Source organism: Oculina patagonica, chromosome 7 (assembly GCF_052425735.1).
Source record: "Oculina patagonica isolate OP01 chromosome 7, crgOcupat, whole genome shotgun sequence".
Classification (NCBI taxonomy): domain Eukaryota; kingdom Metazoa; phylum Cnidaria; class Anthozoa; order Scleractinia; family Oculinidae; genus Oculina; species Oculina patagonica.
In genome coordinates this window covers 6,948,049-6,968,822 of record NC_135764.1, presented here as the reverse complement: position 1 = coordinate 6,968,822, position 20,774 = coordinate 6,948,049, and the positions used below count along the sequence as shown (strand labels likewise).

General features: G+C 38.6%; 2 protein-coding genes across 3 annotated transcripts; one reads left to right on the top strand and one right to left on the bottom strand.

The window, feature by feature from the left end:
- The first annotated feature begins 1,357 nt into the window (after window positions 1-1,357).
- LOC144660826 (rho GTPase-activating protein 22-like) lies at window positions 1,358-20,681 on the top strand. 2 transcript variants are annotated; one of them, XM_078521551.1, is made up of 8 exons: window positions 1,358-1,681; window positions 16,051-16,098; window positions 17,373-17,433; window positions 17,595-17,672; window positions 18,718-18,855; window positions 19,055-19,154; window positions 19,335-19,522; window positions 20,425-20,681. In XM_078521551.1, exons 1-8 carry the CDS (start codon window positions 1,658-1,660, stop codon window positions 20,538-20,540), a joined length of 753 nt encoding a protein of 250 aa, XP_078377677.1. In that variant the 5' UTR covers window positions 1,358-1,657; the 3' UTR covers window positions 20,541-20,681. The 2 variants fall into 2 exon arrangements, with proteins under 2 accessions (XP_078377677.1, XP_078377676.1); XM_078521550.1 differs by lacking the exon at window positions 1,358-1,681 and adding an exon at window positions 15,389-15,627.
- LOC144659586 (uncharacterized) lies at window positions 2,480-14,117 on the bottom strand. Its single transcript, XM_078520054.1, has 7 exons — window positions 13,902-14,117; window positions 8,440-8,536; window positions 7,748-7,875; window positions 4,294-4,384; window positions 4,105-4,193; window positions 3,506-3,632; window positions 2,480-3,005 (listed from the first exon to the last, which is right to left on the bottom strand). Exons 1-7 carry the CDS (start codon window positions 14,066-14,068, stop codon window positions 2,925-2,927), a joined length of 780 nt encoding a protein of 259 aa, XP_078376180.1. The 5' UTR covers window positions 14,069-14,117; the 3' UTR covers window positions 2,480-2,924.
- Window positions 20,682-20,774: the final 93 nt, after the last annotated feature.

Sequence of the window (20,774 nt, the reverse complement as noted above, 5' to 3'; positions counted from 1 at the left end):
AGTCGAACCTCGATTATCCAGATTTCCGATTGTCCGGAATTCCAATTTTTCATGAATATTATATTTAAGACCAAACTCTTTCAAAATTTAAATGCCACTTTCTTCCTCCACAAACTATGTAATTATAATCGGAATCGTAAATTACCTAATAAGTGAAACTTCGAAGGATAGAAACTTTGACGCCTCGAGTGCGCTATGTTCATGAATGAGCGTTATCGTCATCGAATTCGAGCTAGAATGGGTTTATTGTAAGTCAGTTCTCAGTCCGTTTAATATTGTGGTTATATAAAATGCGATATTATTAAGTTTAAAAAGGAGAAACCTAACACAGTGTGATTTGTTCTTTTTCTCTGTTTTAGTCTGATAAATTCTGGTAACGGTGGTGACGGATAGGTATATAAAATCGAGCTTAGCGCCGTCTGATAACAAATGTCGATTATGTAACGTTTTCCTGACGTAATAATATGCTGAAACAGCACCGCATTCGAGTGAATGCTAGCCTGCGCGGCAGGCGTAAAAAGGGGAGGGATAAAGACGGGGAAGAGGGAACGCCTGCCTTAAGAACCCCCTACGTTTTTTTCCCTCTTTCTCTCCCTCTTCCCAGCTCCCCCTCCCCCCCACCCCCCCTTTCCGACGCCTGCTATGCAGGCCTATGTGAATGCAGTCGAACATTATTGCGATCCCGTTAAAAGTGTGCGGGACGTTCCTAGTTATCTCGTACTGATAAGTTGATCAGCCCCCCAAAGTAAAATGAATAAAAGTAAAAACGTTTATGACAGACTCCTCTGTGTATTGGAAGCGGGAAGGGTGAACTCCCATATTATGGTTAAGTTACGGATTTTGGTCACACATATAGGGTGTTCAGGACGTGGCAGGCTGCCTGTCAGTTTAACCACAAAGGTTCCGTTTTGAGCTGCACTCAAAGTAAAACATACTCTCGTGATTTGTTGGCAGTCTTCAGATCATTGATAAGACATAGAAATGGTATCCGGCTCCGGGGTCAAATTAAAAAGCTTTTACCACGCCCAGATGGGGTTCCGTATAATAGTATAATAATTTTAACAGGAATAAAAAGCCTGTACAAATTACCGTACCGTTGGTGCTAGATGCAGTGCTTTTTCAAGTCTGTACATCTTGATTATTTTGTATTGAATAAATAAAAGGGAAAATGGAGTTTAAAAAATTGGCTTTTTTATGACCGAGTGAGAGGTTGCACATGTGGACGAACAAGAGAGCATGAGAAAACTTTTAAAACGTGAATTCGAGTTATCGGGAGTCGACTGTATCTAAATGGCAGTTGAAAAATGCAGACTTTGAAGGGATCCCCCTGTAAACATGTAAAGTACCCACCCACCCCCCGGGAGTTCGTGACTCATTGCGTGACAAATACGAGGGTTCACGAGCAATGACATGTAACCGTTCTTTGAATTTCACAACATCTCATTTGAGGCTTAAAACGTCGTTAAGTGAATCTGTTCATCGTGTTATCAAGTCCCTTGCACGAATGGCTGTATGAAACCTGAAATGTGGTTAAAATTATCAAGAAATACCATGTTTACGAAGGCCTTTGCTAATATCGACTGATTGTATCATAAGCAACATAGCCGCTTGCCCGTGCAATTTGCCGGTAAAAGAATGTCAAGAATGAAGAAAAACAATGTTTTACCACTGCTTTTGCAAGGTAAGAGTAAAATATTAATAAATAAACTCGTGTGTAGCTAAATGATAAGATTGTGTTCGAATTTTGGCTATATTAAGTGTACTGCGTAATTCGATTATTTGCTTTGTTTACATAAGTCACTGTCGAGCGATTTCTTCAAAGTAGGACGGTCTATTTCTTGGATAAAATCAAAAGCCCAGAGCAAATTTTTATATAATTAAAAAGTACATCATTTCTACTTATCTAAGCCAAAGTTTCAGGCGAATCCGAGTTATACCGCATAGCAAAAGTACTTCGTGAAAAACGTCTCCAAAATGAAATCTGTAAACAATGAGAAAATGGCGATTTTTAAACGCCTGCCTGGATTTCACAGTTCAGTTGATTATCCTTATTTTAGACTCAAAACATTCGTCAATGCCTCCTGTACAAATATACAAACTTGAGAAAGGTCATCTTCAATTTACGCTTTTGATGAGCTAAGTTCTTGTGACCATGTTCGTCGCTCTTGTTTCGGCCATTTTATGTCGCCGGGCACTCGTTACAGTGTCTGAATATTTTCTCGAAAATTAAAATAGATTTAAACGAAAAAAATATACCACGTTTATCGACTTACCATAAGGTATCTCTAAGCCAAAAATGAAGGTAGATGACTTTGGAAGTTTGTACCGCATATTTTTGTTTTCACGCGGTCTACAAAAAAATTCGCTCTTAAACAGGCATCTGATGATGTGACTACTGAAATCCATGTACAGTGGCATTGGTTGTTTCACAGATAAAAACAACGATATGCGAAGTTGCTATTAACACACAGAATGACCTCGTTTTTCGTTTATTTACAAAATAACAAATAGAACATCTACAACACAGTACAACCTAAGTGTGTCGGCCTGTAAAGGGATGTTCCCACCATTTCTTATAACTACACAGCTCTGGAAATAACTGAGAAGGCTCTCGATTTATTCTTGTGCTTTTAGCACACTGCCATGTAAGAAAATCTTTCAAAAATTGTGCTGTGTATAATATGTGCGTTTTTTTGTTTGGTTTCTAAAAAATATGTCGAAAATAAATAACGCCCTTTAAAGTACCCAGTACTAGTTATGCCCGTAAAACAGGAGCTTGCAAAATTATATAAAATATACATGAAAGTTCTATAATAAATATATCTGATATAGGGCAATTAGGATTATTTTGTGTCTTGTAACAATTTAGTCTAAAGTCTGATAACTTGGTTAACACCTGTCAACATGATGGTTATTCAGTGTTCTTATATTGATGCATAACCAGTCCGACTCGGACCTTTTCCACATAAACTTCCAAGGGAATGAAGCGTAAACACACAGCCATCCTAAAAATAAATTAACAGAAACAAACATCAGAATTAAGTACCGGTATTAGCATAGTATATAATACACTAACTATAGTGTCACTCTGATTCACCGCCTAGCATCACGTATGTTACTCATGCCGTATTTTATGTACAAAGATGTCTAAAAGTCTCGGCTGTTTTAGAAGTGGTTCCCCTGATCAACTAGGATAAGCAAAATCTTGTCAAACCCTGACAAAGATAGCATTCCTAAAAAGGTTAGACCTCCAAGCATTGATTTTGTACATATCATCATCGTCATCATCATTATTATTGAGTTACCAAGAACATTTCTCCTGCTTTTCATTCATCATAATGTAATTGAGAAATGTTTACTTGCAAAATGTTTGCTAGTGGTCTCTGGCTCACAAAGTCCAAAAGATACTTGCATCTTTTAAGTTTGTAAAGGTAAATTTCAAGCTCTGCACAATGGGGTACTTGCGCCAAATTTAGGTGCTTAGGGGATATTAACACAAACATACCTTTATTAAATAAGGGACGTCTGCCCAAAATGAGTAGTTTGGAAAAACCTCTTTTCCCTCAAGTTCTCTGGCATATTTGTTTACCAAAATTCCACAAACTATGTAAGCAATCACAAGGCAGGAAAATCTGAAAAATAAATGTTACACAACATGACTGTATTAAATTCTTTTGTTATCTGTAAATATATTATTATTTTGTAATTTTTGAAACACTGCCCTGTTCTTTGAAATCTCATACATGTGGATGTGCCAGACTCGTCCCCAGTCCCTAATTGTTTGTTCCTGAAAGGTGATGAAACACTGGGGGAAAATGGCATCATGATAATTTATGGTGAAGGTTTAGTGGGTCTGGATATACTGCACCTTGCATTTTCTGCCAGTGCCCTCTCCCCTACCCCCTCCTGATTCAAAGTAATAAGGTTTGATTGCATGCATAAAACTGCATGGTGATGTATTAAAGTACAATCCCTTCTTTATTTGAGAACTCATGCATTCTATCTCTCATGCTGAATATTTCCGCACATTACAGCCATTCAAAGTGTCTAGGGATAGTCTATCACATCAGAAGGACATGACCATGCCTGTACTGTTGAACATACATTATAACTAAAATGCTTCCTGTGCTCAATCCAGTAGAAGAACCAGAAGAGGAAGAAGGGCAGGCATATTTGGAATGCAAAACAGTTTTCTGAAAATAAAGACAATTGGATGGTTGTTAGTAGATTTCATGCTAGTTAAGTTAAGAGTGAAACAAAACCAAAAGAAATACAAAACAACAAGAAACTTACATATGTATCTTTGAGAATGTCACTAACCACAGGATCAATGTGACCTTCCACTGTTTTATTACATTGCAGTGCCACTGAAAACACAGATTCCCTTGGAACAAACATGTATAATATTTCACTTACAGTCAAAATAGTCAGCGTGTGCCTCCTATTATTCCAGAATAGTTTTGATTAACGGCGAACGGATTACATTATTTGTTTCAAAAATTCAAATTCAATTTGAATATTGGAAATCATCCAACCGTAAACACGTGAACACGTGAACCTGTCAAAAATTAACCAATCAAATTCGATAATTTTTGACAGGTTCACGTGTTTACGGTTGATGATTTCGAATATTCAAATTGAATTTGAATGTTTGAAATGAAAAATGCAATCTGTTCGCCGTTAATCAAAACTATTCTGGAATACTAGGTGGCATGCACTGACTATTTTGACTGTAAATATAAATCTTCCCAGCACAGCTTCTGCCAGCCATCTTTAACATATACTATTCAGAAGTGTCCATTAAAATTTAAGCGACTGCACGTTTAAATGTAGAATGGATTCTGCATCCACTCTCATCAGCTAAAGGCTATTACCGGGTAGTCAGGGTCAGTCAGGGTTTTTAGGTATATGGTATACAGCGGTGTCTGACATTTGCAGAATGCAGAACGCAGAATGCAGACTAAGAGAATATATTGTGTTACCTTTACCATTATTGAAAGCTAACCGTAAACAGGCTAACCCAAGTGTGTAGTCAGTGTGTAGTAGGCTAACCCAAGTGAAAAGTTCACTCCGGTTAGCCTACTACGCACTCCGGTTAGCCTACTATACACTCCGGTTAGCCTGTTTACGGTTAGCTTTCAATAATGGTAAAGGTAACACAATATCTCTTAGTCTGCATTCTGCATTCTGCATTCTGCATTCTGCATTCCACATTCTGCATTCTGCATTCTGCATTCTGCAAATGTCAGACACCGGGTACACAGGGGGATCTTACAGCGTGTTCCTTTGGGAATATTCTGGGCACATGTTTTTCAGATACACTGGTACCCCTGATTACTATAATTATGTTTTAATTACCAAAAGTATAAACTGTATACATTGTTTCTCAAGGCATATCAATTAAAGCATTATTAATTTTATTATAGAAGCCATACTGCCATGAAATCTCCATTTTTATTTTTTTCAGTCAGAAAAAAAACTGCCAACTCTCACACCTTTAGTAAGAATCTCAAGCTAATGCAAGTCAATTTAACTTTGATCTAATGCATAACTGAAATAATTGAAGGGAAAAGTACTGTGACTTTGGGGAAACACTTTGATCCAGAATTGCTTGGAATGTCTTTTGAAAACTTTGGAACATTTTTGGAAATCTTGGGACATATTTGGATTATAGTTGGGGTGTCTTACAGTGCGACTACTCGAACCGGGGCACCCTGAACAAAATTAACCAATCACAGTGTTAATTGAAAACAAAGGATAAGGACATTTTTTTGCAATGGACCAATAACGTTCTAGAACGTAAACAAAAGATTACCAACAAAATTAGAACTGTCAATAGGCTTTTGTACAGTCATCATGCTAGCATTTTTTCGAGCATTTTAGTGGGGCAAAAGCATTGAGCATTATTCGAGCATTTTAGTGGCATTTTCCCGGAAAATTGATTTTTTTTCCGAGAAAATAAAAAAGAAATTTATTTTTTGGAGAAAACGAAGACTAAAACTCGAAATTCAACTACAAATAACTTTCCAGAGATTGCCAACTACTTTCTGCACTTAGCCTCGTAAACTAGTGGTAACCACAGGTTAGAAAGTGCGGGCCTTGACGAACTTAGAAAAGGTACTGGTATGAGAGTGCGTAATTTTAGATGGCAGTGTCGATAAATAAATGATAAAATTGACAAAAGACAATTATTCCGAGTAACGCATCACGCAAGGAATGTATGTTTTTATCGTTTTGGGAAGTGTAATCGAGCACGTTCTTTTGGGTGTATTTATGAACTTGTATACATTGTTGTTGTTACTTGCAACACTTGTACGTTTTTGTAAGTGTTAACAGTTAACACCATGTTAAAAACTTTGAAATTAATTAAAAAAAAATCGTTTGTATAGTGAGCATTATCCGAGCATTTTAGTGACTTTTTCGGGGGAGACTGAGCATTTTAGTGGGAAAAATGGAGCATTAAGGTGGAGCATTTTAGTGGGGAAACAAAAGCATAATGTACAAAAGCCTAACTGTCAACAAGTACATTACAAACAGATGCGGACCTCTCAGGAAACTCGCCTTTTATTTGATTGGTTACTTTCGATCCTAAATTTTTAAGAACTAACAAAATTAGTCTTGTTTTTTTAAATTCGATGGAAGTGTTAGAGTTTGAACTAAAATAATATTCGCCGCCACGATCAGTGTAAAGGAAACGTTGGTATACAATAAGAATTAAACAAACCTTTATTGGCTTTGCATTTACAGACAATTTCTAAGCTCTTACAAGAACTTTTTTATGCTATAAAATAACGCAAGATCTCCTGGCAAGATTTGATATTTTTGAGTTGTCTTTCAACGTTTGTCATTTACATGAAACAGAAAACACATTTCAAACAAACCTTCATTGGCCTCGCATTTACAGACAAACTCTAGCTCTCACAAGAACTTTTTTATTCTATAAAATAAAACGCAACGCGTGGAATAATTTTTCTGTCTTTGAACGTCTGTTGTTTACATGTAACCGAAAACACAATGATTTCAAGGTCTTGAAAGGTCAACATGATGAACGATGCCGTCGAGCAGTAGCCTTTGCTGTAGTTCTGTGCTACTAATGCTAGGCTTACACAGTTTTTCGTTTTCTAAAAATTCAATGACATCTTCCAGTTTTTGGTCGTGGTGTAGCTGCTCTCTGTATATGCATCGATGAATGTTCAAATCGTAGTCCCGCAAAACGTTTTGCACAAAGTGCCGACTACTTTTGACTTTGCCTGCGATTATCTGACGTTGGCTCATTTCAGTGATGTGCGTCCAAAATGCGCTCTCGTAACAATTGTGAATGTCGCTGACCATCAAACTTTAACACTTTGATAAAACGCCATTTTGGAAACATTTACACAAAAAACATGAACAGAGCTTTGAAATTAAGGATCGAAAGTAACCAATCAAATAGAAGACAAGTTTCCTGAGAGGTCCGCATATATTAAATTGTAACATTGTTTTGTTTACATTCTAGAACGTTATTGGTCAGTTGCAAAAAATGTCCTTATCCTTTGTTTTCAATTAACACTGTGATTGGTTAATTTTGTTCAGGGTGCCCCGGTTCGAGTAGTCGCACTGTAAAGAATCCAGGCACTTCCAGCTTTATAAGCTTGATTCTCTATTTCTATGGTCATGGGGCTCTGCTTTGCGGTCCTTTTAGACACTAGGGAACTGTCAGCTCCTTTGTTAATTACTAGCATAAAATAAAACAAATTGCACTACAAACCTAGTTAGTGCTGTTCCCGTATATATTAAAACACATTGCCCATTCTCTGTAAGCACACAGTCAGCTGCGTCCTGTTTTGCAACACTCCAATATTTTACTTCCTTCAGCACTGTTTGCTCAAAACAAGCCTGTCAGATGAAGATCAAAATGCACAATTTTTTTACAAAATTATATGCAATAAAATTATCTTTCATAACTTTGCATCAAAAGCACAAAAATCAATTGACATAGTTAGTTCTAATGGAAACATTGTCCTAATTTTAGTGATTTTTTTTCTGAGCAAGATTTAGCGACTATTCAATTTAATGGTAGTGATTTTCAGAATTTTTTTTAAAAAAACACTTACAAGTAAAAACATACCAAGTGTAAACCAGTTTTAAATGAACTTATAGCTAAGATGGAATAAATGTTCAGTGAAAGAACAAACTTCCTTAGAATTACTGTAACAGTTGCATTGCCAGAAAGAGCAAAGTTCCCAACATCCACATTTTAAAAAAATTTCAAGTCGACTTGAGTTTAATTTTGTTTACCTTTGGGGTGGGGTGGGGGATACCTAAATTTAACGAGATTTAAATTTGACTGAGACAAATTTTAGCGAGTACTAAATGAAATGATTTTTGCCCAACTCACTAAAATCACTAAAATGAGTAGCTGCCAGAAATAGTAACTTTAAGGTACAAGTGAGGACTTACAGCTACATCAGCACATCCACTAGGAAGTGAATATGAGTCACATGGGTTCCAGCTGAATGTGAATGCTTTTGCTTTAGAATCTGGAATCCGTGGAAATCTGGAAAAAAAGTTCATGAAGTTGATTATTCAATCTAATGAAAATAAAGTAAATAATTTTTTTCCAAGAGGGCACGGTAACAAATCCTGCAATCTGATTGGTTCTTAGCATGGGCAAGATTCTCCTATCTCTGCCCACGGGCCACGGTAACACTTTTGTGAGTTTCATTTCGCGGTGAGACGAACAAACCCATGACAGTTTTGTTCTCCAAAATCGATGTAGTTGCACACCAACCGTTGTAAATTTGAAAGGGAAAATTAGCAGTGGAATTAAAGGCCTTGAAGTTCTCCAAAAGGTGAGTACCGTATTCGAACTTGTATAGGCCGCACTCGTGTATAAGCCGCACCCCGACTTTTGACCAAATTTTCTTGGAAAAAAGTAATTTCATGCTTTCTCAAAAGGGCCTAGGCCTGGCTTAGTTTTCTCAGAGTGCTGAGTACCGCCAATATATTGTGATTTGTTTATATGACAAAACTGCAATCGATCAAACAAACATTGAAAAAGTAAATACCACATTTATTTGGTGATAAGCCAAGTGATTTTTTCACCAAATCTTACTGAGAACCGGTCAAAACTCAACAAAATTGGGTATTCGGCTTATGGACGAGCGATCATTAACAAACAAAAATTATCAAGCATCTGAAATTTATTGTACCTTTTACTTAAAGCTGATTTCCAGTCCGCACTGCGCAGACTCGGGGTTTGTTTACGTTTTTGTTTTGAATTCGTTGAAACGTTACACTTCGGTGACAGCATACATGACGTTTTTTAGTCCGCCATTACAGTTCGTTTCGTTCAAGAGTTTCCGATGAGCTGAAACGTCGGTTTGAAATAGCGTCAAGGTTCTTCTACTCGTTATATTTGTTCTGCAAGGATATCTGGCGTTAATAATGAAGAAAAAGGTAAGTTTGTCGCGGAATTTTTAGTTTTGCTTGTAAACATTCCCTTCGTGTGGGCTCACATAAACATTGCAGCCGAGATTGCGCAGTACGGACTGGAATTCATGTTTAAGTGGCGGCTCCTAAAACATGATTTGGTTTAATGAAATACCAACGCTATCCCGCATGTCTTAAACAATTTCCTCGCAATCTCTTCTACAATTTCTGCCTGAAACTGTGTTTGTTCCTTCGCCTTTTGAAGTTCAGTTTATGGCAGAAATCACCGCTAAGTTACGCGACTCTGGAAGAGCTAGAAAAAATTGATCTTTGTTTTGACTCGACTTGTTGTCGCGACACCAGAGACTGGCTAATCAGAAGCGGTTGTTCCCATGTGTTTGCAATCTCGTCCCCAGAGCCTGCGTTTCCCTTGACCAGCGGGCCGGGAAACTCAACGGCTCTGGACGAATCCAAACCGGAACCAGGAAATCCTGGTTCCGGTGTGATTGTGCGCGTGCGCCAGAGATTGCAAGACTCTTTTGCGCATGCTCCACGTTCCACTGAATAATTAAAAAGTCATTTGACCGTTAATTCATTCACAGGAGACTAGACATGTCTGCGGTTTTATGCAAATTCAGGTCGTGTCACGTAATTGTAATTAATGCTGTTTTGGGATCATTCTCTACTGTTAAACATCGTTATATATTAAACATGCTTATTTAAGTGAAAAAGAATTGCTCTGAGACTGTTGATGTCGTCTCCAAACAGAAATACATCCAAAAACTGCACATGTTAGGATTGCGTGTACAATCTGTGATTTGCATAAAGCACAGACTTTCAATTCCCCAGGGGCCAGGACAACCATCCCGACGCACGTTGAAATTTTGGCGCGTTACAGATCGACCAATCAGAAGTGTTTTCATTGTTTTAGCGGCTTTTTAGAATAGCCCAGAGGTCACGATCCCTGGCGCAGACCAGAAGGATCACAGCCTCTGGGGACAAGATTGATGTGTTTGGTAAACATTGTAACAGGATCTGACAGAAATCAACTGGATATAATATTTTTGTTCAAAACCAAAACCTTCTAATGCCACGACTTCTCTGCTAAAAGAAACCACTTTAGAAGAGTTTGATTGGATTCAGGATAGTCCAACAAACAATAGCACATTGTGTTTTGTTTTGATGACATTTGAAGTTCACCCAGCTTGCTTAATCTGTTCGCTAGCAACTTTGGAACAAACTTAAGATTCACTCCCGGGGATTCACAGAATCATCTCGTATTCTCTGGCGATTTCGCAGTTGTTCTGAACGGTCTCTACCTCAGCAACAACTTTTGCTTTGAAGCTTTTGTTGTTTGAAAACGAGTAGCTTTTGGCATGATGATGGATAACCGCTTATTTCTTCAGAAGAACGCGATGGGATTCTGAACTCAGGTGAATTTTTTGTCACATGTATGTACAGTTCTATTTAATAAATTCATCTTTTATCAGTGATTTGTTGTTTTTTCAATTGCATAGTTGTAATTTCATCAATTCCCGCTCCAAATGATTTATCGACGCTTTCAGGCTTCCAAACTTGCTTGCAAACATTCGTTTCAACTGCGATTAACTAGAATATCAAAGCCACACATCGGCCCAAGTCTATCACGTGTGTTGGGCAAAGAATTGTGTGAAAATTTCGGATAACTTTTGAATTAAACATATGAAGATTGAAGTTATACCGTGTATAGGCCACACCCCCATTTTGCATAAAATTTATGTGGGAAAAAAGTGCGGCCTATACACGTGCCAATACGGTACTCATTCTCGTTATAGACAAAATGAAGTTATAGTTTTACAGCCGTGGTTTGTCAATCGTTGTTTGTGCATTCGCTCTGATTTATATGCCATTGCGATTAACTGCAAGTCGCCAGTTTACAGACCCGATTCATGCTTTCAAACACCTTCCTTCTCTGCTACTTTTCTCCAAAACCAAATACTGCTTATCGTCATTCAAGAAAATGGGATGCTTTATTAAAAAGCAGTAAAATTAATTATTGTAATATTGTGCCGTATGCAGGCGACCAAACTACACATTTCAGCTTCATTCAGTTTCACTTTCGCAAACTTTTTATACTGTGGGAATCAACACAGAGGTTATTGACTTGTTAAATACAAATGTAAAGATCTAGAAAATATGTGTTGTAAGTGCTTTCCAGTCCGAGAAGTAGGATTAATTAACTCTAAGAACTCACAAGCCGAAATGGAGTAAAAGTGTTTCGCAACTCGCTGATTTTTAATGCTCTGTTTTGGTTCTACATTGCACTTTTTTATCATTTCAGACGCTTTTCTCTTTTTACTGATGAACTTATAGCATTTTGTTTGGCAGTAAGCTCTTATAGCAAACAGATCATTCGTCACTCTTGCCGTAGCTTAGCGATCGACTCAACATTGGATGCACACGGATAATACAAACACATTTTGCAAAAAAATCTTTGTAGGTTTTTTTTTAACCAAACACATTAAAGTAGGAAAAAAAATAAGTTATTTACTGGCTTAGGGTCATTTATTTTTTATTTTATTTAAAAAAAAAAAAAAAATATATATTATTATATAATCCGTATAGTGAAAAACTGTGACCTTCAAAATGCGGCCTCGGGCAGCATTTTCAAGACCTCGGTCACAGTTTTTCACTATACGGATCAACCCTTAAAGCCAGTAAATAACATATATAGGTGCCAATACTACTAATTGTCCATACCGGGGTTTTCAATAGAAATTTCAGTAGCTGTTTTTACCCGTAACAGGCAACTACATGGCCAAAGGCTATGTAACTCAAATCTATGTACTGCAATGCTTTTGCAGCCGTAACACTTTCCAGTGACACTGACGTGACAGGTGTTACGGGTTATGGGTTCAACTAAGAACCCAGCATACCGGGCCAGGGCAGCAAGATTAAGGGGGGCGGGGGGGGGGGGGGGGGTGACTTAAACATGAATGCATATAAGCCAGCCAGAGGATCTGGGGGAATCCCCCCTCCCAGGAAAATTTGGATTTCAGATAGCTCCAATACCAGAAAATGCATATTAATAAAATGCATAATGAGTAATCTATAGGCCACAAAATTTTTGGTCTTCAATATTTACTCATCGATTACTCATAAGTTCATCGCCAATAATCAATGATTAATATATAGATTTAGGCAAGCCTAAAAGCGGAGCTCCCCATTTATTTAATTTTCACTGGAGCTTACAATGTTTTCATTCTAGTGAATAAGCGGCCAAAGTACTAATGTTTATGGCGGTTTATAGGTGCGACACAAATTTAAATAGCTCACGGTTATACTGAATGTCAGCAGTACGACAAAAATAATAATCTTAAAGCGGGGCAAAATCATTACTCATGGCACAAAAAATTACTTTAGAGTACAGTAAATTATCTGCTTTCTAGCAATAGAAAATAGTTTCGCGATCCTGTTATAGTTTCGCAGCAGTTTAGTAGACTCCACAATATCTATTACATTGATATAGGATATATTCAACTCGCATTGCAGAGTCTGTCGGATTAGCTCAATCGGTAAGGTGCCAGTCTGCGGATCCGGAGGTCGTGAGTTCAAACCCCAGAGGGTCAAGTTTTTTTTTTCTTTTTTCCTTTTTTTTTTTTACCCCGTAGCAATAAAATGGTTTGTTAATTTATTATATCAACCCGATTTAGCTTGCGAATGCTCCTTCATGTACGATGCTGGCTTTACAGATAGACACGAAAGTCATCGATCGATTATGGCTCTCAATGTCCACTTTTTTGGCGGTCGATTACTTTCTACACGTAATTTTCAGCCACATTTTGTTTCATTGCTTCTTGTTTTTCTTTTCAAACCTCTTTAAATTTTACAGGCCGCCTTTATACGGCCTTCTTGCTTCACTATTGCTACCATCAAACTATGGCGGCCATGTTGTGCGACTCCGTACGCAGTACGCCGTACGGACGCGCCCGCGAACCATGCCGCTATCCATGTTGACCATGAAAACTCATTTCGATAGTGTTCCTTCTTTCATGCGTATGAGGCTCTGCTCTGCGGCGGGCCGCTGTAGAGCTCCGCACAACTGATTACCCATAAGTGCATGACCACTATAAACAACATTTATTTATTTATTTTATTTTATTTATTTTTTATGTCATTGATCATCGATTAGTTATGCCTGAAAGTTATGAACTAAAGACCACACGAAATTAGTTCGTTTATTAAACTGAATTCGATTCAAGCTTAAGTTTCAAAATTTTAATTTTTATACTGGTATGGATTATTAAAGCTTAAACTAAAAATACAGTAGCTCTGATCTTGCTTGAATTACTCTCTATATTTAAAACAAGACAAACCTCTGGTCTAAAAATACCTTTTAAAGTAGTACATAACATAGAAAATGCTGTCAAAATTTACTGAATTTTACGAGAAGAGCGAGAAATAAGCGAAAATTTTATACCTGCGCGCGTGCCGTCACATACCAGTCTTACCTTGGTTTTCCGCCCGTTCCCGCCAGTTTCTTGAGACTAATTTCCCCTTCATCTGTTGAGCAACGACACTGGTCTATTTTCTTACACTCCTTGACACTTATGACGAACTTTGACAAAAAACAAATGGCGATACATTGTAACGTCAAGTGAATCATATGGGCCGCCATGTTACCCTCGATTTCGTGTCAACCGAGGAAGTCAGGAGCATTGGGCTCCAGCTTTCCCGATTCAGGGGAAATAATTCAGGGGGCGAGGGGAATAGAAGGGGAAGTTTTCACAGGCCCCCAGTTTGCGAGTGTTCTTCCCCAGCCCCTGGTGTAACCTCCCACGCAGTTACCCCTGGTGCTGTTGGTACAAATATTTTGTATATAACCTTAAACCCTGGTTCTGTTATCACTATCAGTCCGTGCATTAACTAATTGACAAATTTCACCGAAGTGGAGGCGAATAATTGTTTTTTATTAGTCTGATCTACCAGGGACAGTCCCCTACTTATTTCGAAGGACGTTGAGTTCTTGAAAACCTTTTTTACTTTTCCGCATGTACGGAGACCCGAGCCATTTATATGACGAAAGACATTATATCCCTACCAATAAACACGATCACCTTACCTTTCATCAATTTCATTTTCGAAACATGATTACATGAGGACAAATTACATGAGGTTTTTAATTTCAGTCCGTTTGCCCGGGCTGAGAATTTAGGCATTTCTCGATTATGCTAGCACTTTTTTGGCATAATTTGGCTTAATGAGCATTTTTTTTACACTTTCTTTCAAAAAAAGAATTGCTTGCATAATTTAGCATTTTTTGCAAATTTTATCTTCATTTTTGTCGTCAAAACCAAAAATTTGCTTGTTTTTCGTGTGCAAATTAACACTTTAGAAATCTCAACCCGGGCAAAGAAGCTAAAAAACCTCATATAATCGCGTTTAAATTTCAGCCTGGGCTGAAAGTGAGCTTACGGATGCGCAGCGGATGGTTTTCAACGGAAGAAAATGGCTGCCCGATTAGTTTTCAGTTTTAAAAGTGTTCGACCCGGGCTGGAATTCGCCATGTAATCGTAACAAAATTCCAGCCCGGCAGACCGGGGTAAAATTCGCCATGTACTCAGGCCCTGAGATCGACCTCCCGCTTTCAGTCCCAGTGCTATAACAACTGGCTGAGGAGACTTTGTCCGCACGCAGCATGAGAACTAGCCTCCCACGCAGTCGTTCTTAGGGGCGATCGCGTTACACTCCTCCCCAAGAACCACTCGCCCCTAAGAACGACTGCGTGGGAGGCTAACCGCAAAATATGGCGGAAAATTTCTCCAAATGCCTACTGGTTGTCAATGGTTTAAATCTCGGCGGAAGGCAAGGCAAAAGAGAAACTACTGTGACATGTAGTTGTTCATTGACTGATCATAAAGTTAGTTTAATATTGCTCTTCTCCCTTTATCTCATTCTCGTCCCCCATGAGGATCGTGGATTCTGGGTACGAGAATATGCCTTATTTAGGTTATTCAGTATTCCAGCGCGCGCGCTGTAAACTTTTCATTCTGGTGACGAAATAATGTCCACAAAATGTTTCCACGGAGACCGAGATAAACAGACAATAGTTTGCTATTTGAGAAAGAGCACGGCTTAGCTGTCACCTCGGATTTTCTTGTTTAGAGATAATAATATTGTTCTTGTGTTCTCGATTTTAACTTTCACAATATGGGTGGGAAAGTTACAAAACAAAAGGTTAGTGCGTGATTGAGATAGACCGTTATTTTGTTTGAATCCTCGTTCTTATTTGTCCGCGTCAGTTTCTAATTGATGGCTCGCGTCAGAATTTACTTTTCATTTACAGAAAAAAAAGTTAAAGTTTACTTGCAGTCATTGAACGGTTTCGTTATTTATGGATCTCTTAGGCCGACACTAAATGTTTGTGCCGTTTTGTAAACTGAGTCGTATCATACTTTGATCTCTACAAAGTAGCCTGTAAAAACAGCAAGGTTGATTTATTTTTTCTTTGCAAGTGACTGCCAAAAATTCAAACTCGGTTTCAAATTCAGTTTTTGAGTCGGCTCAGTTTTCAGTTGTTTCGGGCTTTTCCAAGAAAGGGCAAACTTTTTTTTGTTTAATTTCATTTCATTTCCAATAATTTTTATTTTGTTTCAAAAGAGAGAAAAGAAAGCAGAAATTGTACCAGAGGAGAAACCAGCCCTACAGGTTTGTATGTTTAACTATTTTCTTTAGGGATAGAATCGCTCCTGTGATTAGACTGAAACTTTTCACGTGTGTTAGGCCCGTGATTCATTAATTTTCGCCTTTGCCTCTTGTCGCTAACCTTTAACTAGAGAAGGCTGCTGGAATTCTGGTATGTAATGTAGGGAAAACTCATCAAAATGAAGGAAATTAACGCAAAGTACTCAACAGGAACAAGTTTATTTCACACTTGTTGACGTATAATCTTACCGGTAACCCCGGGGGGGCACCCGGTATATTTTTGGGTGGGGGTGTGCCGCTGGGAATTTGAAGCCCTTACCCTATACCAGATCATGTTCAGCTGATTTTTGCAACCCTATACTAGACTAGACACTGAAAATCTCTGCCCTATCCCAGACTTGCATTTTGTTAGAACTGTATCATTATCAGTGTTTTAATGGAAAACCATCTGTGAACAACGATGCCGCGATGATTTTATTTACGTTTAGGAAAGCCTCTTTCTCTTCCGAGTTTCTGGACTATATTCGTCATACCGTCGATCGGTTTCCCGGCAAATGCTACCCTTTTCTAGACCAAAACTCTCTGATTTCTATACCCTATCCCAGACTAAACTGCTTCAAAACCATACCCTTCATAGCGGCACATACCTATATAGCTCATGTATGGGAGTGCCCCCCCCCCCCCCGGGCCGGTAACCGCAAACAGTGTTCGCGGTACTTTTCCCAAACGAGCGGTTCATCACAGTATCAGTGCCGACACCGGCAGATTTCCGCCCTGATAAAATACGGCTTTTTTCTAGAAGTCAAGAACGCCTGTACTGTATCGAGAAATTGAGGCCAAAATAATGGAAATTAAGGTCATGGAAATTAACGCTCCACTTAATTAACGGCGCGGAAATTTACGTTAACAAAAATTAACGTGACTTAAACTAACGCGAATATTTGAAATTCGCGTTATTTACATGAAGCGTTAATTTCCTATAATAAGGTATTTCCAGCCGTTTTCTGAGCCTGCGTAATTCCAAAACGGCTGTAAATCGAACCTAGTGTACCTTTCTCAACTATTTTCGTATTTGCAAACATGTCTTGCATGGTCTTATGCCTGAAATGTCAAATAGTCGTCTCCTCGGAGAAACGAGGACTGAAGAATGACATTTCAGGCAACGTGGTCTGTTGTTTGAATACATTTTTTTGGGACATCCCAAATAACTGCTGCGATGGCGACTATGATAATTTAGAATAAAAGAGTGATATAAAAATAAAAATTTCTTCTTTTAGATCAGTGATCATGATATCCTTGGCTGGATTGAAGAATGTGTTGAATTCATTTCACAACATGGTGAGTAAAAAAAGAATATTTTAATATTTTGGTTTTAAACAACCAATTACACACATATGGTATAAATGATACTTTTAGGGAAGTATAAAAACTTTCACTCCGTAATGTCCTTTGGGGGTGAATTCACTTTATTGATAGCTATTTTTGTTATATTTTCGTAGGTTTAGAAACAGAGGGCGTGTTCAGGGTCTGCGGTTCTGTGAGAGAGATCAATGACATTAAACAGGACTTTCATCGCGGTTAGTATTTGTTTGTCGCCTGTTGTTGATACATGTAGCAGCTTATCAGATCTCATCTCTTGTATTGTGATATACGTTTATGCGGTTTTTTTCAGTCAGTTTGTATTCCTTAGTTTTGCTTTCGGTAGACTAGGAAAGAGTCCTGAAAGAGGAAAATTCTCCTAAATTATCCAATGGTCAGCGGTTGGTTGCCAGGATATACAACCTTTCACCCAATCATTGAGATTAAAGTGATCTCTCATTCTCTAGTTTGGAGTAAGAAACGCCGCCTTTCCTTTAAAAAGACAGGTCTTTTCGGCGTCGGACAAACTTTTTTCACTTTTCAGTCTCAGCCCCAATGATCTCAGCCTTGAATCAATAAACTTTTTTGTGTGAGGATAATAGGCTTTTATAGATTGTGCTCCTAAAAGTGGCATATTATGCTACTAGCAGTGCTCAAAATTTTGCCAAATTATGCAAAAATTATGCCAGAATTCCCAAATTATGCTTCTTATTTCCGAAATTATGCTCACAAAATGACGTAGATTCTATACATAGAGGTGCGCAATAACGACACCAAATTATGATGTTTTTTAAATAAACTGTTGTAAATTTATTTGTGTTTATGGCAGTTTATCACGGCCGTCAGCTGTCCAAATTAGCTGCTCGCATCTCTAAACCGTTTGTAAATAAATGCCTCCAACGACTTAACAATAACAATTGTATAGCTAAAACACGCATTGCAAGAACAAACTACCTAAGTTTCATTTATTTCTGTAGAAAGTACACCATATTTACGACATTTTATGAATTTATGCTCCAAAAAGTGCTAAAAATTGCTAATTATGCCGTGGCAGTGCTCGTTTCGCAAATTATGCTTTTTAGCTCCAATTATGCCAAAATTATGCTAGCACAATCTATAAAAGCCTAGAGGATAACCAACCCACGTGACACGTAGCACCATCACCCCCTAAGTCTTCTCTGGCGTTCAAATCCATGATGCTCTGAGGACCAGTTTATTTCTAGCTCTGCAAACTTTCTTTGCTTTTCTATCCTATATCGACAGGAGTGCACCCGCTAAAGAACGCTTCTGCTAATGACGTCCATACAGTGTGCGGAGTTCTTAAGAGACTACTGAATGAACTGAGTGAACCATTGCTGCCGGATGGCGAGCAACTGGCACGTGACCTTACACGTGACCAAGGTAAGGCGAACAAGATGGAAATATCGTTACCAGGCCTCTCTAAGATTTTACGCGTAGTCTAAAAGATTACGAGATTAAGGAACAAAAATAAGTTCCCAGGCAAGCGAGAGCAAAACAAATAAAACTATCATATTGAGAGTTTTAAGCCCCCGAAACTCTGGGCAGCCTTATTTGGTCTGTTTTTAATTGTATTTCATAGGTGTAATGAATGAAAGTGACGTTCATTTACAAACATACGTAAGCAGTTTGCCAGAAGAAAACCGTAAATGCGCATCATCACTGATCCAGCTCCTGCACAGGTGACCTTCGTTATCCTACTTAGCGTGACTGTTATCCTATCGTTACCGTTATCCTATTTAGCGTATGTTTGTTTGTTTGTGACGTACATGTGCATGTTGCCACATAAATTTCCCATTGATTAAATTAACGCATCAAATTAATGCTCACCGTTTTCTTGTATCTAATTTTATTTCTTGCAGAATCAGCGAGAACAGTCATGTGAATGGCATGACGGCGGATAACCTGGGGCGAGTGCTGACCCCAACACTGTTTCGCCCTGTCACTGTTTACAGCCTCGTTTTGCTGCCTGTTCTACAGAATACATTAACTCGCCTGACTACATTAGCTGACTCAGTGTTTGGTAGCGAGAAGGAGTTGTGTGACGAGGGTAAGTCAGTTTTTAAATGCTGTTTCCTGGTTTCGCTGATCACACAGCGCACAATGACGTGTAAGCCCTGCTGTATAGAAGTCCCCCACTTCCAGGACCTTATCCCCTGCCACCAGCACATGCACAGTTCAAACACAATATTTAATCTTAATATATAAACTCTGCACAGTTTTACAGCTTTTATAGCTACATTCAAATTTACCGACGTTGCCATGTTCCAGTTGAAAATCAGCGCGAAGGACGGCGAATGGAAAAAAAGACGAGATCGTCGGGGAAACCCAAACTCCTCGCATTCTCGTCCCCATAGCCCTTTCGTTTCTCTTAGCCGGCTTGGCACGAGAAAACGGAGGGCTCTGGGGACACAGGATTTCCAGTCCTAGATTCTAGGACTTCCGGTCTTCATGTATGCAGTCATGACGTTTTAAAAGAATGTATGAGAGTCGTTACGTTTTCGACTTCCGTTTAGGAATTCTTTGTTCCAAACAGCCAATCAAAAAAATTCGAATTAATTCAAAAATCCTATGTCCCCAGAGCCCTCCGTTTGCTCGTGCCCAGCCGGCTAAGAGAAACGTAAGGGCTATGGGGACGAGAATGAACTCCTCGTTGAATAAACCCCTCGTCCCAAGCCCCTCGCTTTTTATGCGCTCGCCGTTCTTAGCACTAATCTTGTTTCTCGCGCCGCTTCCCATCAAACCAAACACCTAGAACAAGCTAAGTTACGGTTTGAGTAAAGAAGAAGACTAGCGGATATTTCAATATAGGCGCGTTTTTTCAATATACAGCCATCCTCTCCACAGTCGCCATTATTGTAAACCCACTGAGTAACCCTCGTAAACACGTCATAAACAGTTCAGCGGTATATCGGATACTAACAATGCGTTGTTTTCTATTCTTCCAAACAGCTTTCCAGTCTCCCCCTGCTTGTGAGACCCACGTGACCAGGCCTGAAAAGATGTCAATCCAGGCAATCCGGGTAAACTGTCATTTCAAACGATTTCCAGTCAGAAGTTACTTATAAGATGTCGTAATTAAAGTTCCAGCGATTGAAATTTGTCCAACTATTCTGAGAACGATTGTGATATTGAAAACTAGAATGTAAAAAGTTTGTGTTTCTCAGTAAATAAGATAAAGAAGCTCTCTTTTGGGAGCGTATTTACAATATCTGTAACAGTATCAAAATCAAGGGAAATCGTCCTTGATAATGTCAAAGTTACAACAGTGTATAGCCATACCGATTTCTGATCACGGGTTT